The 18,279-nt window shown below is 40.5% G+C and overlaps 1 protein-coding gene across 2 annotated transcripts in view; it reads right to left on the bottom strand.

The window, feature by feature from the left end:
- plekhm3 (pleckstrin homology domain containing, family M, member 3) overlaps positions 1-18,279 on the bottom strand; it is an 82,173-nt gene that overhangs the window by 34,440 nt on the left and 29,454 nt on the right. For both annotated transcript variants that reach the window (XM_080018606.1, XM_080018607.1), the window contains one exon: positions 10,753-11,859. In XM_080018606.1, the coding sequence (XP_079874732.1) occupies positions 10,753-11,859 (1,107 nt within the window). The remainder of the gene's footprint in view (positions 1-10,752; positions 11,860-18,279) is intronic.

Genomic DNA, 18,279 nt, shown 5'->3' with positions numbered 1-18,279 from the left:
TTTGTATGAAATAAATATCCATAAAAAACCCACTATTTGTGCTTTATTTGAATTTGGCTCCAACCCTTCATGATGGAAATGTTACTGCTTCCATTCCCACACACTTCCATTCACAGCTGTTTCGTAAATTTGCCGGAAATTATGCTACTTCAAGCGTGGGGAAATATACGGAACGACTTTCACAGAACATCGAGACCAGATCCTGTTCCCACATGACGCCAATACGGAACCTTGCCAGTAGATTTACGACTTTCAGTGCAAGTGGGAAAGGGGCTTAAGTCTCTTGTGACTATAATGTGAGCTTCCCATTTTCAACCACAATTTTCGAAACTATTTTTCTAAACTTTTGCAGAAGAACAGGCATTCAATAGTTAAGTTCCCAGCAAGGTTGTGCTATGAACAGTTATAAATAAATAAAGAGTTATAAATTATACTAATAAACATTTGAATAAGGGTTGAGCCTGGGTTGAATAAAAGCAAATCTATTATTTAAATCATATTTTTATTAATCACAAACCATCAATTTCAGTGAAACATTTGAGCACTGTGACAGGACAGTTTTTTTTCCCGAGAGGTAGAGAAATGAGTCACTGACGAGCAGAATTTAACACCAACAGTGCAAGTGAGAAGGATAAGTGAAATACAGGAGACGAGCGAAAGCAGCAAGAGAAATATAGAAAACTACTTGGGCTAGAGAGGAAGGAAAAGCTGTGAAAGAAAGAAAACAGAATGGGGGGATGGGACAAAACAGAATGAGTAAATGGAGGTCCACTCTGTACCAAGGCTGGATGCATCCAGCTGTGTGACCCTCTCTTTCATTTCCCTCAATCCGAGCCGGTTCCGTTTAGAGAGCCATTCGATCAAACAGTTTTGCCTCAATGCTGAACACTGTAGCGCCCCATGCCTCTTTTAATTCACCTTCATTCATTATTTTTCCCTGTCCCTCCTGTGCTTTGTAGCTGTCAATTATCATTGGGTGCCTGTGCACCCGCCCTCTACGCACGCACACACACACACACACACACACACACACACACACACACACACACACACACACACACACACACACACACACACACACACACACACACACACGCACACACACACACACACACACACACACGCACACACACACAGCCTCCATCCTTATTCTTGTTTCACCAGTGCCTTTTTTCACAATGGCTCCTGCATTAATAGGCTGCTTGTAACAAATGAAAAGGGGGAGGGGAGACGGGATTATTCAAAGTCCTCTACCGAGAGAGTAAGGCCCGTGTTTCACACCAAGGGAGAACAAAAGTGCCGCCTGCCATTTATGAAACGCTAGCATGGCCTAGTACATAGAAGAGGGGCGGGTGTCCTATGAGGACTTATCGATTCAGAAGCTACGATGGCAGGTTATCTGGCCATTGTGTGGCCTGAAAAAAGTACAAAGCTCTTCCATTGTACTACTTTTCATTAAAGAGAGCCCCAACCTGTCTCTGCCCCACAACCAGAGACTGTCAGAGCCAGTATTATTAAGGAGGAGACCGAGATCTAATAGTTTGTAAAATGTGCCTTCAGTATTTTTTCCCGAAATGTTTGAGCTATTTTGTGTATTTTGTGCTAGTTTTGTGCCAAAACTCTATTGGAGAAATATTGAGGGGTGAAAACACAAAATGAATTGACTGAAGGTTGTAAAGGGCATTTAATGGGAAAATATGAAATACAAAAAAATGGCAGTGCCAAAAACATAAAGACATGTGACAGTGGTCAATCACAGCTTTATGGCTATGCTTGTCTTGCTTATTGTCAATCTTTCATAGAGTGCTGAATGGCTCATGCGTATAAAAAATGTTATGTAATATTTTTCTTCGACAACAGTATCTTTGGACAACATTTAATTCTGTCTTACAGCTTATCAGTCCATTATGAATATGGACAACAGAATTGATATGTAGGCAACAGCATTTATCTTGTAAGCCACAAACTTACTATCAATGACTTACTTTACTAAGTTTTTACCAAGTTGGCAACCAGATGAACAAAATCCTCTTAAAGTGACTTAGATTAAAAAGATTTAAAAAAATATATTGGTCAAAATGGCATGGAGTTAGGAGGGTGAAAGGTGAACTGTTTGGTGGGGTGCCCAGGCACCACAAATGCCTAAATCGGACACCTTGATCACCACAGGGTGTTGAGGAACCCATTTGAAGCCTCCCACAACAAAGACGGAACCCACAGGTATTACAGTATATGGTCGCAAGGCTAGGCAAGCATAAACAAATAAATTTGGCACACATTTTGGGGTGTGTGCGCGCAAATCGCCAATGGAGTTGCTGTAATACACATACACAATGACAGCTGTTGGTAATGAATTATGTGAATTGAGTGCCACAGTTTTAAACTACATTACGTTACAGATGTCAGAATCCCAGAATTCTGGTAACGATAGCAATACCTGGGAAATTCCACAATTCTCAATAGCAAATTCAATACCATGACAAAAAGAAAACCTTCCCCATACTGTGGTCTTAGGCACTCACTTTTATTACAGTGAGAATGATGAATAGTTTCCAAATACATAGCTATCAAGTAGTTGATTATTATTCAACAAGTAAGTAATATTTTGCAAAATCAAAACCAAGAACTTTGTATTCGATTGCACAACCTAGAGCAGCACTGACATGAAAAAATAAATACAAATTCAGGTAAACATATCAGAATAGTATTACAATTTCCACATTTACAATCTGAACCATACAGTTAAATTATACTGCTGAACTCTCTAGCTTCCATGTTTCATTGAAGTTGTTCTAAAGATTTGTTTGCTCCTCAACATCTGCAATTCTAGTTGGGTTTTTCTACTATGGTTCCTTTCCCATGTATCCCACTGCAAGATGCTAGGAGAGAAAAACATTTTAGGAATGCAAAACTTTACTTTTAACACACACACACACACACAAACACAGTCACTTGGATATATTTCATTCAACGTAATTACAAGCAGGAGCCAACATCTACCAACATGGTTATTCCACAATATTTACTAGTTTTTAACAGTACATAGTGTTATGTAGACTGTACCAAATCTAGTACTTAATCTAGCCACTGGGGGGGCACAAGCCAGTGTATCATCAGTGCCGGTCCCAAGCCCGGATGGATAGAAAGGGTTGCGTCAGGAAGGGCATCCAGTATAAAAATCATGCCAAATCAAACATGCAAAGAACAAATCTGATTTCCATACCGGATCGGTCGAGGCACGGGTTAAAAATGACCGCCACTGGTGCCGTAAGCCAACAGGGTGCCAGTGGAAATTGTGCTACTGTGCTACTGTCTACCGAAGAAGAAGAAGAGGGGGAAGGTATGTCCGGAGACAACAGGAGAGGAAGAAGGGTAGGAGAGTTGAGTTGAGAGTAGGAACTTGTTGGCACTATAAAGGGTAAGAGAGAGAGCTGGCTGACATGACTGAGAGAAGGAAGGTAGATGTACTATCTGTACAAGAGACCAGGTGGAAGGGGAATAAGGAAGAAAGAAAGAAGAATTATTTAGTGAGTTGGATGTAGTGGTGGAGAGCATCCCCAAGGGAGAGAGAGTGGTTGTTGGAGCAGATCTCAATGGGCATATTGGCGAAGGGATCAGAGACATAGGTGACGAGGTGATGGGTAGATATGGTGTCAAGAAGAGGAATGTGGAAAGACAGATGGTGGTGGATTTCAACACAAGGATGGAATTGGCTGTTGTGAATACATATTTCAAGAAGAGGGAGGAACACAGGGTGACATACAAGAGTGGAGGAAGGTGCACACAGGTGGACTACATCTTATGCAGGAGGTGCAATCTGAAGGAGATTAATGACTGCAAAGTGGTGGTAGGGGACTTTTTTGCTAGGCAGCATCAGATGGTGGTCTGGAGGATGACTCTGGAGGCCAAGAAGAGGAAGAGAGTGAAAGAAGAGCCAAAGATAAAATGGTGGAAGTTGAAAAAGGAGAAGTGTTGCATGCAATTTTAGATAAGGCAGGCAATAGGTGGGAATAAACGGTTACCAGATGACTGGGAAACAACTGCAGAAGTGGTGAGGGAGACGGCCAAGAAGGTACTTGGTGTATCATGCGGGAAGAGGAAGGAAGACAAGGACTCTTGGTGGTGGAATGAGGAAGTACAGGAGAGCATAGAGCAGAAGAGGTTGGCGAAGAAGAAATAGGAGAGTCAGAGAGATGAAGAAAGTAGACAGGAGTACAAGCTGATGCGGCTCAAGGCGAAGAGAGAAGTGGCAAAGGCAAAGGAAAGGGCATACGATGAGTTATATGAGAGGTTGGACAATAAGGAAGAAGAAAAGGACAGAGAAGTACGTAAGAGTGGTACAGAATATGTATGAAGGCAGTCAGACAGTAGTAAGGTGTGCAGGGGGTGTGACGAAGGCATTCAAAGTGGAGGTGGGCTTCCATCAAGGATCAGCTCTGAGCCCTTTCTTGTTTGCAATGGTGATGGACAGGTTAACAGATGAAATCAGGCAGGAGTCTCCGTGGACTATGATGTTCGCGGATGACATTGTGATCTGTAGCGAGAGTAGGGAGCAGGTTGAGGAGAGCCTGGAGAAGTGGAGGCATACATTAAAGAGAAGAGAAATGAACGTCAGCAGGAGTAAGACAGAATACATGTGCATGGGAGGGAGGGCGGCGAAAAGCTGAAAATGCAAGGAGTGGAGGTGGAGAAGGTTGATGAGTTCAAGTACCTGTGGTCGACCATCCAAAGCAGTGGAGAGTGCGGAAGAGAAGTGAAAAAGAGAGTACAGGCAGGGTGGTGTGGGTAGAGAAGAGTGTCCGGAGTGATCTGTGACATAAGGGTTCCAGGCTGGCTGAACTGGAGGTGGCAGAGTTGAGGATGCTTAGATTTGCATTGGGGGTGACAAGGATGGACAGGATTAAGAATGAGTACATGAGAGGGCCAGCGCAGGTTGGACAGTTTGGTGAAAAGGTGAGAGGCGAGATTGAGATGGTTTGGACACGTGTGTAAGAGAGATGAGAGTTACATTGGGAGAATGATACTAAGGCTGGAGCTGCCAGGCAAGAGGAAAAGAGGATGTGGTGAGGCAGTACATATAGGCGGTTGGTTTAAGGGAGGAAGATGCGCAGAACAGAAGGTATTGGAGGCAGATGAACCACTCTGGTGACCCCTAACGGGAGCAGCCGACAGAAGAAGAAGAGTGTTAGGTCGACAGCAGATGCTATGGCTAATGTAATGCACTTTCACCAGGATAGCAGCCACTCAGGCTAAGAGCTAAAGCTGACTTTGACCAGCAAAAAAAGACTTGAACTGAGTATGACCTGCATGAACTCCTTCTAGTTGGGATGTCAGGCCTTTTCGCCGTTTATCAAGGTTAGATACGTTTCATCTTTTAGCATCAAATGGCCGTAGGCACCTTTTGCAAACTGAACATTGATAACTAACCCCCCCCCATACTACCAGGTGTCACACCTCTTGTGGTCCTCTTCAGTCACTCGTCGATTTGATTAATACGTTATATCTGTTCAGTGCAGTATCTGTCGGCACCACAGTATCTGCAAATAAACTAGTACCTGTAATAAACCAGTTTTTTTTTCTTATTATGTATTGACTTAGTACCAAAGTATCAGTTCTCATGACATCCCGACTGTGGCAGTTTCGCAACCACATGCCCCCAAAATGGCATTTTCAGGGCCCTCCGGCACAGAGACACAGATGACTGGGGGTTGTTAACACCAGTTTACTGTAGAGAGAAGGCTAGGTGGAATCAGCCAGGAGCAGATTGAACATGTTATGACAGGGGCTCTTATCCCCCCCACCACCAAAAACATGGACACATCATCGTCTGACCAGCGATGGACACTCATCACCAGGTCCCCGGGCGCGTCCACGAATGTCTCCACTGCTCCTGGCTGTGCCTCCGAAGGAAGGACAAGCCAGGATGGGTTAAACGCAGAGGCCTCATTTCACCGGCCACCATCCAAACCATGTGCATGTGTGTGTGTGTGTGTGCGTGCATGTGTTGTAGTGTGGTGTGCTGTGTGACAATTAAAGATTGTTCTTCTGTTCTGTTGTTCTTCTTGTTGATTGCTGCTGATGGTTGCGTAATCAGGGTTGATCAATCACTTTTTTTGGGATGGGCGAGAGGAATATTTGGAAATGTTGAACTGTACTTATTTTCTTTGGTTGATTTTTGGGTTTATGATCTGCTTGTGTTGTTGCTACACAAGACCTCCTAAAAATACTTAAATCAAAATGGCCTCAAACATTTTAATACTGTACTACAGCTGGAACGTTCACAATTTTGAGTCATGACATTTACTTTCATTTTTTATTTTTTATTTATTTATTCCTTTGTCTCTTGGGATCTGAAGTGACAACATAGTGACACCATTTTGAAGGGGGTCACACCACAGATTCAAGTGATAATGGCCTTTTGGAGGTGCTGGGGCTTTTGATGTTCTTTTTGAGGTGCGAATATGGCATTTCCCTGGCCAATTGTCGGAGTGGTCTATGAGAGGAACTTGTTGATTGTGGTGTTGTTACCGGATGGTTTGAATGGCTGGAGCTGAGAGAAGTTTTTACTGCTTCTGGGGGAGGTTTAGTCCCCCTCTCCATGTTGAATTGTTGAATTGTTTTTGGCTGTGATTGTGGTGTTGTGACTTCATGGAGATTGGTCATGTGCTGTTGTGTGCTTTGATGACGTGACTATTGGGTCAAATGCTGAAGCTTCCAGCTGTGCTTCTTCCCATTACTGATGATTACGTGACTTCTTGACAACGGTAGCCGTCGTGGTTTCGCCCCACCCAGACGTTGATGGAAACTCTTGAAAAAATTTTACTACGAGGACTTTCAACTTTTTAGGACAAATATCAATGGGGTGTTTGTTATGTACATCTGTTTGTTATTTGAATAGACAATGTTTTTGAAACAATATCTATTCTTTGCAACCAGTTGTGTTTTTTGTGTCTTACTGTAATAATCTGTTGTGTTTATTTGATGACATCCTGATTTATTTTATAGCTAAAACCATGTGTCTGTTGCTGCTCATGATGTAACAATAATTGTCTCCCTTACAGATCAGGAAAGTGAATTAATTGTTTTGGCTCATGGTAAAACTATGTGCCAAAAAATGGGAAATAGATAGTTAAGTTGAGAGTATCATATTTTGTGTTTTATGGATAATTGCTGAACAAACACAGGATGATGGACCTATCGACCCGATGCCCAGCCAGGGTAAAAATATTGGTTAGTGGTAACTAACATGTTTTTTTCTAAAATAGGGATTCCAGCGAAGGTAAGCTCTATAAAAATATTAATTTCAGTAACCAAGTGTTGAATGGAATGAAGAAATTAACCAACAAAAACATGTTTTCAAACCAATTTGATTGAGTTTATGCCTGCAACTATTAACTTCTACTTAATTCTTAACTACTTAACAACTAACAGAGAGACAAACGTGATTTGCGTTTTCCTTCATATAACCACAGATGAATTACATAGGTAAATCAGTAGTGATCAGTGATTGTTCAGTTAATATTTAACACTTTCTATTTTCTTAATTATTAATATAATTAATTGATCATGTTCAGACAACATTTGAGAGATGGGTTCCAGAAAGATTAACAGCACTCTACAATTCATATTATGGGCCATTTTGTGGATGAACATTATCCCCTACATTATGATAATATTATTCTGTTGTCATATTCTGATGCATGCATTATTTTGGTATTGAGATTGCAGTCAGTTATTCAAATAACTGATTGACAATCAAAGATTTAATTAGCATACTCCACTTTCACAACAGTGGACATGGGTAAAACAATACTGTCATAATGTGTGCCTCTCACTCAAGTGTTTTAAGTATATGTTCCCAGGTCAACACAACCTGTCCCACTTGAAGGACCACTGCGCGGCCAGGTGACAGGTGACTGGGTGGTAATTTGCGACTTCTGGAGGAAAAGCTGGAGATGGTGGCAGAACTACCAATGTGGGTACACATATCGCATTGCAAGAAAGTTCGCAACCTTCCAGAGGACAAGATAAAAGATAACGACGGAGAATCATAGGATGTGAAGTATGTGCTGGAAACATCTGTCTCCGAAAAGGATTAAAGATCAAAGACCTGTACTTGAAAAGGATGACGACCCATCAACAGGAAAAGATTGGTCACGTCTGTGTGATCATCTTCCTCATTAACATCGTCATTGTCCTGTTGATCACTCGGCCCTGGGACATAGCCCCACAACAATTTTTTGATAACAGCCACTCCCCCAACCCACTCTGACTCACACCACACCTAGAAAAACAGCCCCAAATGAGAAATGAACGCTCTGTCACTGAAGTAATAAATGTTTTTTTGGTGAAAGGTTGACCCCACTGGACAATCATTTCAACAAATATATGGTGGAAGCTTATGGATGATTCCGTCAAAGAAGAGTATGGTATAAATCATTCACGTTACGTGTGTACAAAAATGCCTCACTCGGTACAAGCACCATTCCATCTTTCACCGATACCAACGACATGGGAAGAATCTAAATGCTTAGCATGGGCTACAATATTTCCAACCTATATCAATTTAACTAAACTAAAATATAATTCTACTGATCGTAAAAGGGATACATTTTGTCAAAATGTTGAAGAACAGTAACCCGGAAAAAGTATTTCACTATATATACATATACTGTATATGTCTGGACCCCCCTGACTGTACTTTCTGTATAAATGCCATTTCTCAGGAAATGTATGTCAGAACTTACGATAAAGCGCTGTTGAAAGTGTGTCTAAGTTTCTCATTTTAATCTTTAGAATAAATCAATAAATAGAACCCAGTTTCATTCTTGGTAGCGGAGCCAGGTTAATCTCACCAGATCCACATGGAAAATTCCACAACACCCCTTATTCAAATAAAGAAAAGATCAAATCTATACACATTTTTCCACGAAAACCCACAAAATTCGGTACATATATGGAACATCACTAGACTTAAAAAAAATGATATTGCCGCCATGACCGACACCCAACAGGAAGTCGGCCATATTTGATTAAAGGTGTAATTTTGGTCACTTTTTGGTCATTTTTATGTTTTGTACTTTTGCAAAGTCCTCCTAGCCGATTTATCGGATCTATGTCAAATTTGGCCAGTGTCTACAAAACACCCTCACGATTAAAAGTTATTAAAAGATTTTTTTTTCCGTGACACGGTGTGGGCGTGGCAAATCAATGGATTTCATATTCCAAAAAAGGCACCGTTTATGTGACATTTTTGGTGCTTTTTGGTCATTTTCATGTTCCGTACTTTTGTAAACTCCTCCTAGGCAATTTATCAGATCCCACGACGCTTGCACACCGAGGTTGATTGCTGCTTGCAGCTTTAATTATTATTATTATTTTTTGTCGTTTATAATTGTTTATTTTTTATTCATACATTTTTTTTTACAAAGTTTCATTTTTGATTACCTGTGGACATTTATTTAGTTGATACATTTCATATTTAAAATAAGTGCACTGCAGAGACAATGCAGACAATAACCTTAGTGTTGAATAACTGTTCAATTAAGTTCAGAAATTTTGTCTAATTTGTTATTATTATTAAATTGTTGTATTTAATCAGATGCAAAATGGTATCGGCCATCAGCCGCCCCGCTCTTTTAAAATATCTGCATCGGCCATTGAAAAACCCATATCGGTCGACCACGAGTATAGGTGCACTACAAATGCGCCCATGGTAGGTAACAGGAAAAGTCTTGTTACCTGCCATGGAAGTTTTGTTCAACAAGATTAACAACATTAACAGAACTGCGACAAAATAGGAATAACATGTTTTTGATTTAGACTGGCACTATTTACTAAACATAAAAACTAAAATTACCTCTCTTTATTCACATGCCACTTTACTGCACATACCTGTATATACATAATAGTCTATTCCTCTTATTTCTATTTTGTATTCCCATTCAGTATATAATCTTTTTACTCTTATTTTATTCTATTTACTAACTGAATTAAGTTTTAGGAATCAGTTCAATTCGTTTAGTTAGTTAGTTAATTAGTTAGCTATCGTGTCAGTTGGTACTTATTGTGCATATTCTCCGGGTGCGTTACAATGACATTTCACTGCATATATATATATATATATATATATATATATATATATATATATATATGCTCGTATGTATAAGTATGTGATAAATAAACATCTTGAATTTCAATAAAAAACAATTTAGATTTTAAAATTGTTATTATCTCTGTATTCGGACCAAGGGCAAAAACCTGAGAAGGTGGTAAGCATGCACCACATTTTAGTAATAACTATGTTCAAAATAAATTAATAGGCAAACTATGTCCATTTAAAGTAGATCAACACATAGTTTCGATCGACCGATTGATAGAGAGATGTTACTCAATGGATCTACATCTCAAATCTTCCATGCTGACCCTTCATTCTCACCCTCATTTAAATCCAGTTCTTTCACATTTGGCTGTGTAGGACTGCCATTCATTGGTCACTAGAAATACTGGACTTTATCACATCAAAAGAGTATATTCATAGTGGTGGTGTGGGGGGGGTTTGCATGAATAAGCAGTTAATGAAAGCAGATGCAGTCAGGTGGCCTGGGTGGATGTTTAAACTCAGTAGTAATAAGGGCTACTAAATAACTCAAAGCAATCTTGTGGAGGAGTAAGGAGCAGCATGTGAAGACAATAATTTTTTTGGTTACGTGTGATATGTATTTTTCTGTGCATTGTGTGTGAGTCATTCACCTGCACACCTGAAGCTCTGGGCGGTGAGCCCCTTTTCAACGGCGAGACAGGTGAGGATACTGAGGAAGCTGGTGGTGACAGACTGACGCTTTACCCGCATAGCCTCCCTCTGTCTTCGTTCCTTGGATGGCCCGGATCTTAACGGAACCCCCTTGAGTCCTGGCTCTCCTTCTCTGGAACTCTCTTCATCGCCTTTGCTCAGCCTCTGCGCCTCAACTGCCTTCTGCAAGACCTCCACCCAGCTCTGAGCCTTTAACAAATTTTCTGCTCGCAACCAGAGTACATCTTTGGGAAAGACAACCTGGAATAGAATCCCGGAGTCAGCATGACCTCTGGAACACAGATCTTTATTTTTAGAATCTTGGTCGTGTTGCACAGCTAAACAGGAGGCTAAGGAGTACCGGAGGACAGGTTCAGATACAGGCCCGCAGTCCTCAGTCGGGAAGGCCTGAAGAGCAGATTGGGTCAAGACAAAGGTGAAGGAATGCCAGTTGTTTTGCTCTGTTAGCTGTTGGAGCAAGCCTGTTTTGACAATGTCTTGGCAGGATTGAGTAAACAAAGGTAAGGCTGTAGGCCTGATTACACTCAAAGGAACAGTCTCTGTTGGAGTGGACTCATCAATGTCACTGTCAGCCCTCCTTTCACACATGAAATGGGAGGGTGATGTGGAAGGGGACATAGGTGTCTGGAATTTGGCTGCTGGTGGATTCTCCTTGCCTGCTATATTCTGCTGCTGGTTAACAGGCCTAGCAGCTAGCACCCTCTCCCACACCAGCCGTCTCCACTCCATGGCCTCCCACTGGCTTGTTGCACGTAGTTGGAGATAAGTGTGATTAAAGAACAAGGCTTGGAGTGTACGCTGGTCAGTGAGCTGGGTCCGGGCACCATGGCCTGGCTGGACAGTGGGTGCAGGTGAGACGACACTCTGGCAGTGTGACAAGGAGTAGGCAGTGCCAAGCTGGCGGTTCCCGCTGCTGTCCAGGATGTAGAGGCGTAGCTCACAGGGGGTCAGCTCGACGTGGCAGGGCTCCCAGCGGCCCCGTGGACCCTCGCGCTGCTCCATCTCAGCCTGCTTGACAACAAGGCTGCTGGTAATGCCTTTATCAGCTAAACAGGAACAGGGAGTGGGGGGATGACAAATGATGGAGAGGAGAAGATAAGAGACAAAAAGGGAGAGAGGGAGCAGAGGTGACAATTAGATGGATGTAAACCATTTCCCTTGTGTGAATTCAGTCACACAAACACAAAATGTTTGTGGGTTAATGGGCATAATTGCTCATTGCTCATCATGAAAGAATTAACATTGATGTAAACACAAGAAGAAGAAGAAGAAGAATCTTTACTGGTCACACGACACACCACACTACAACACATGCATATAAATATACACACACACACACAGCATATATATACACACACAAACACAAACGTGTATAATAAAATAAATTACAATTAAAATAAATTAAAATACAAACGGAAAAAAATGAAAACTATAATCCAAGGCAAGTTTTGACATTATTGTGGAGATTACGCTTTTTGTGTCGTGTTTTTTTTTCCCCCCTAATGGTTAAATAGTTCAAGTTCAGGTCCATGCAGAGATCGTAATGCAGAAACCTTAAGCATTAATTGTTGATACATATTTGCATGTAGAAGCGCATGTGTGTGTGTGTATATATATATATATATATATATATATATATATATATATATATATATATATATATATATATACACATATATATATATATACACACACATATATATATACACACACATATATATATATATATATATATATATATATATATATACACACACACACAGAGTATATATACTGTACATATATTTAAACACCGATCAGCCACCACATTAGCCACAACCATTGATAGGTGAAGAGAATAACATTGCTCATCTCGTTCCACCTTTTCAAGGGGTGGGATATATTAGGCAGCAAGTGGACAGTGAGTTCTTGAAGTTGAAGTTGAAGTCATGTGTTGGAAGCAGGAAAAATGGGAAAAAGAAAAATTAAACAGGTTCACCGGTTTAAGCTTAAGGAACCGGGAGACTTTCAGAGGGGCCAAATGGTGATGGCAAGACAGCTGGGTCAGATATACCCAAAATGGCAGGTCTCGGTGCGGCTTGGCTGCAGTGATTAGCTACCTACCAAAAGTGGTCTAAGGAAGGACAACCGGTGAACCAGTGACAGGGTCATGGGGGCCCAAGGGCTCATTTATGCGTGCGGGGATTGAAGTCTCGACCGTTCGGTCTGAATCCACGGAAGAGCTACTGTAGCAAAAAATTGCTGAAAAAGTAAATGCTGGCTATGATTAGTGGTCGACTGATTCAGGTTTTTCCAATGGACGATGGCCGATATATAATTCCAATATCATGCCGATATCATATCATGTTCTTTAAATTTATAAATAAAAACATTTATAATTTAATAATAATAATAACAAATGAGACACAAAATTGCTGAACTTAAATGAACATTTATTTAACACTTAGGTTATTGTCTGCATCTTATTAAAAAAAAATGTATCAACTAAATAAATGTCCAATGCAGGATTTATTATTAACAAGTAAAGAATTTACACAAAAACATCCAGTTTTTACTAAATTAAGTCCCATAGCAACAAAAAGCAACAGGGAGATGCGGTGTGATGCGGCACAGAACATACTGGGTTTTTGTTTGTAATGAGACACAATGGGACAACCCCTAAGCTCAGTTGTGCTTAGAATTTGGTTTCATACAATTTAGGAAACACACAAAAATAAATAGATCTAAAACAAAAACACAGGAAAACCGCCATGGAAACGCACACATAACGCAGCGCTGTCTGGAAGAGAAAAAAAACCTCCACTCCAATTAGAGTTAGTCTTATGTTTTGGCTCGAATGCGAAGTATTTCCAAACAGCCTCCTGCTGTTTTCTTATTCATGGAGGCTCTGCACTGGCCATCTTTAATGAGCTAACACCATAACAAACCAGAGTGAATGAGATAATGGAGACAGTGAGTGAGTAAGAGGAGGCGGGGCTATGTGGGCACTGCAGTGGTGTGTGTGTCAACTTGTTGTCAGAGAGAACAGAGACCAAGGAAGTGCTGCTAAATAGATATTGGCCGATGCCGATTATCTAAAAAAATAAAATAATGGCCAAATATCGCAAATATTGACCCAATTATTCGGCAAATCAATCGGTCGAACACTAATAACTAACGATCACTAACACACTACACTAATAATAATAATAATAATAATAATAATAATAATATATATATATATATATATATATATATATACACATACATTTTGTTTAAAAATTGATATAAACACACACACACACACACACACACACACACACACACACACACACACACACACACACACACACACATATATATATATATATATATATATATATATATATATATATATATATATATATGTTATAATAGGCAACATGGATGTGGACATATTTGTTGGTACCCTTACAGCTCATTGAAACAATGCTTCATTCCTCCTGAAAAGTGATGAAATTAAAAGCAATTTTCTCATGTATACATCCATGCCTTTAGTATGTCATAGAGTAAAGCAAAGAAACTGTGAAAAGAGATAAATTATTGCTGAAGAGATCAATTATATTCAAAAATAGCCTGGACAGGTTTGGTGGTATCCCTTAGAAAATATTAAAAATCATTGGATTATAGGGATATTTCAAACTAACTGTTTTCTTTAATTGGTATCACACATGTCTTCAATCTTATAATCAGTCTTTCAGCCTATTTAAATGGAGAAAAGTAGTGACTCTGCTGTTTGGTATCATCGTGTACACCACACTGAACTTAGACTAGAGAAAGCAAAGGAGAGAGTTGTCTGAGGAGATCAGAAAGAAAATTATAGACAAGCATGTTAAAGGTAAAGGCTATAAAACCATCTCCAAGCAGCTTGATGTTACTGTGACTACAGTTGCAAATATTATTAAGAAGTTTAAGGTCCATGGGACTGTAGCCAACCCCCCTGGACGCGGCCGCAAGAGGAAAATCGACCCCAGAAGGATAGGCGACAACTTCCAAAGAGGTACAAGCTGAACTCCAAGGTCAAGGTACAACAGTGTCTGATCGCACCATCCGTCGCCTTTTGAGTGACAGTGGGAAGCCAGACTGGAATTGTGCCTTGAGTTTGTGCCAGAGTGCCTTGAATCTGTGCAGGGCACAATGAAATCTCAAGACTATCAAGGCATTCTGGAGCGAAACGTACTGCCCAGTGTCAGAAAGCTCTGTCTCAGTCGCAGGTCATGGGTCCTCCAACAAGATAATGACCCAAAACAGACAGCTAAAAGCACCCAAGAATGGATAAGAACAAAACATTGTACTATTCTGAAATGGCCTTCTATGAGTCCCGAACTGAATCCTATCGAACATCTATGGCAAGAGCTGAATCATGCAGTCTGGAGAAGGCACCCTTCAAACCTGAGACAGCTTGAGCAGTTTACTCATGAAGAGTGGGCCAAACTACCTGTTGACAGGTGCAGAAGTCTCATTGAGAGCTACAGAAATCGCTTGATTGCAGTGATTGCCTCTAAATGTTGTGCAACAAAATATTAGGTTAAGGGTCCCATCATTTTTGTCCATACCATTTTCATTTGTTTTATTACCTAAAAAATATTCCTTTGAATCAAAAAACAAAAGCAAAGTCTGATTTATATCAAATATGGAATAAACAATGATGGATGCCAATTACTTATGTGACTTTCAAGTTATTTCAGAGAAAACTGGGTTAGTCTTTCGTCTAGGGGTCCCAACAAATTTCTCCACGTCTGTATGCAGAAGTAATCACACAGTCTATGTCTGCCTAAAGCTGTACATCAACTGACCCATATCTAACCTCTAGGAAAGCAGGTAAGTTACCAAAATGCTGGTTCTTCGACTGTTGAGAAAGGGTGCAAACCATTCACTACAAATTTTGTGAGTGCACAGCAACACTCACTTTCTTTGCTCATTTTCCCTCCCTGTGCAGCGAGTTTAAAAGGGTTTTGCTGGCTGGGAGCTGATGAGTGTGACCAGCAGCTGGCTGTAGCCTCAGAGCTATCTGTAGCAACAGTCTGTCATTACATAAACTGGATGAAATGAGACAATATTTATTCAGTAATCATTTTCATTCAGGTTTTCTTAGTCAAAGAAAAAATCTGCTAAGCCTGCCTGCGTGGCATTAATGTTATAGGATATTTACCCTCGGTAACAGATGTGCTGCTTGGTTGGGAAGCAGTGGCACTCGTGCTCTCGAGTGTCAAATACATGGCATTCCTGGAATTGTAGCCTCTGTTGCATCAAAAGATGTTTCAACATATTGCTGGTGTTTCCACCCTTACTTCTAATTTTACATACATTACAAGCACTGCTGTCATTTTTACTCATGAAATTAAGCCACGCTTTGGACCATTTTTCCCTCTCGGCCATCTTGTTGTAAGTTTCCAGCAGTGTAGACAGAGTTTGACGTCAGACACAGAGTTTGACGTCATGACACAATTTTGCAATGCGGAAGTGCAACTGCTATAAAAACATGCCGACATTGATAAAAGGAATTGATAACATTGGAGAAATACGATTTCGATGGATGGGACAATTTGGAACTGGTTCTCAACTGGAACAGGTAATCGATTCCCATCCCTAGTATTGAAGCGTGTCTGCTCAAGAAAAGAAGGACATCAGCCATTGTAGGAGTGGATAGGCACTGTCTCCTAATATGATGTCATTCGGTTGATTTGGAGCTCTCTGTATAGAGCACTGTCCTACAGGATAGGCACATCATGGATTGACCCGGGCCACTTCACCACACAGTTTGTGATGGTAAAGTCAGCGTCGCCCACAAGTTAGATGTTGATGCTGTGCTTCTCCTTTCGGTTGACGTACTCCCACTCCCTGTCATGAGGTGCTTGTATATGCACGTGAGTGCAGTCGATGACCCCAATAGTATTGGGAATGTTTTTAAAAATAAAAAAGTTCTACTTGGTCTGGTCAATCTGGTCTTCCTATGGAATAAAAATAATTGATTGACCAGGCTGGCCAATGTGATAGACAGATTTTATCACATCACTCACAGTTGATTTGTCCACTCCAATATTGTCACCAACAACTTGGTAGAAAGTCCCAGATGCATGAGGGAGAAATGAGGGCCTATTCTTCCACAGACAGACTGTGACTCTTCGGGTCTGTGTCGAAGGTTCTGTGTATTGCTCTAGTGTTTTTTTTACACTCAACGTACTACCAAAATAATGGTGGCGATGGACAATACCTGCCATGTAAGTCCTCTGAGAAAGGCTGAATAAGATGGCTGTGTAATTGGTCTTTTCAAACACAAACCCATTGAACATTAATTTGCTGATGTGCTTTGGCGTGTGTTCAATTGAATCAATCATGCCCAAGGCCTCTAAACTCCATGTTCACAACACCAAAGAGGTGTAACCGTGGACTTAAAAGGACCTAATTTCACTGTCGCAGAAACCCACACAGTGTTGGAAAGTGTTAGGTGCCATTATGCCTCAATAGTAGGAAGTTTTAATTCTACTAAGAGTGAAGAAGTGCCTAATAAAAAAAGAAAAAATACATTTGGGTTGAAATCACCCATTGGGTCTTGGGCGGCGCAGAACACCTGCATTCCGATTAACCAACCAAATGCGGCCCCATGTGTCCCTAATAAACTCAGAATACGGCCTGAGTGACCTTAATGCGCCCTCAATGGGCCTTGGGTGTGTTCACACCGGTGTTTAGCGCTGTCCACTTGTCATCGGATCATCCAGAATTTTAATGCCAGGTGTAAAAAAAGGCAGCGTGGCTTCTAATTTAACATAATAATAATAATAATAATAATAATAATTATTATTATTATTATTATTATTAATAATATAATAATTTAACATTTATTTTTTATTATATTCTTAATCAAGGTAAAACAAAACAAATAAAAGCAGAATTTAAAGAAGAAAATAAAAACCTGAAGGAGAAAAGTAAAATAGGTATGCTGTGTTTCTTGTTCTGTTCTCACTGGCTCGTTGCATCACTCCTGAGTGGATCCTGACACAACCAGATATTCAAGAGGCTTGATATCTCGCCGGTGTCTACGAGCACTCTACGAGCAGTTGGATTGCGTTGTGAGCAGTTAACACTACATGTTTATCGCTCAGGGGAAATCGCTATGATTTTACTCTGATCTGGGGCTTTGGTTGCGATCTCCAAAAACCTGATGGCGCGTGGAAAATCAGGCCAGAATCACGTTGTCTGAACTCGCCATTAGTTGGTTTTGAGTACACTAGTGACTCTGAGCAGGAATTGTGATGAAAATAGATGGAAAGATTGCATATTGAGGCTTACTTCTACAAGCCTATTCTGATCATTCCAAGTTTATCTCAGTTAGAGATGAAAATATTACCTACCTATCGAAAGCAAAGAAATGGGAAAGCAATGCATATATTCTACTCAAAATGTGCACAATGTGGTATAGGAAAGTACCTTGCTTAATACCCCCCAGG

This window comes from Zeus faber (assembly GCF_960531495.2).
Source record: "Zeus faber genome assembly, chromosome: 18".
NCBI lineage: Eukaryota > Metazoa > Chordata > Actinopteri > Zeiformes > Zeidae > Zeus > Zeus faber.
Note: the sequence above shows the minus strand (reverse complement) of the source record. Positions and strands in the feature narration are given on the sequence as shown.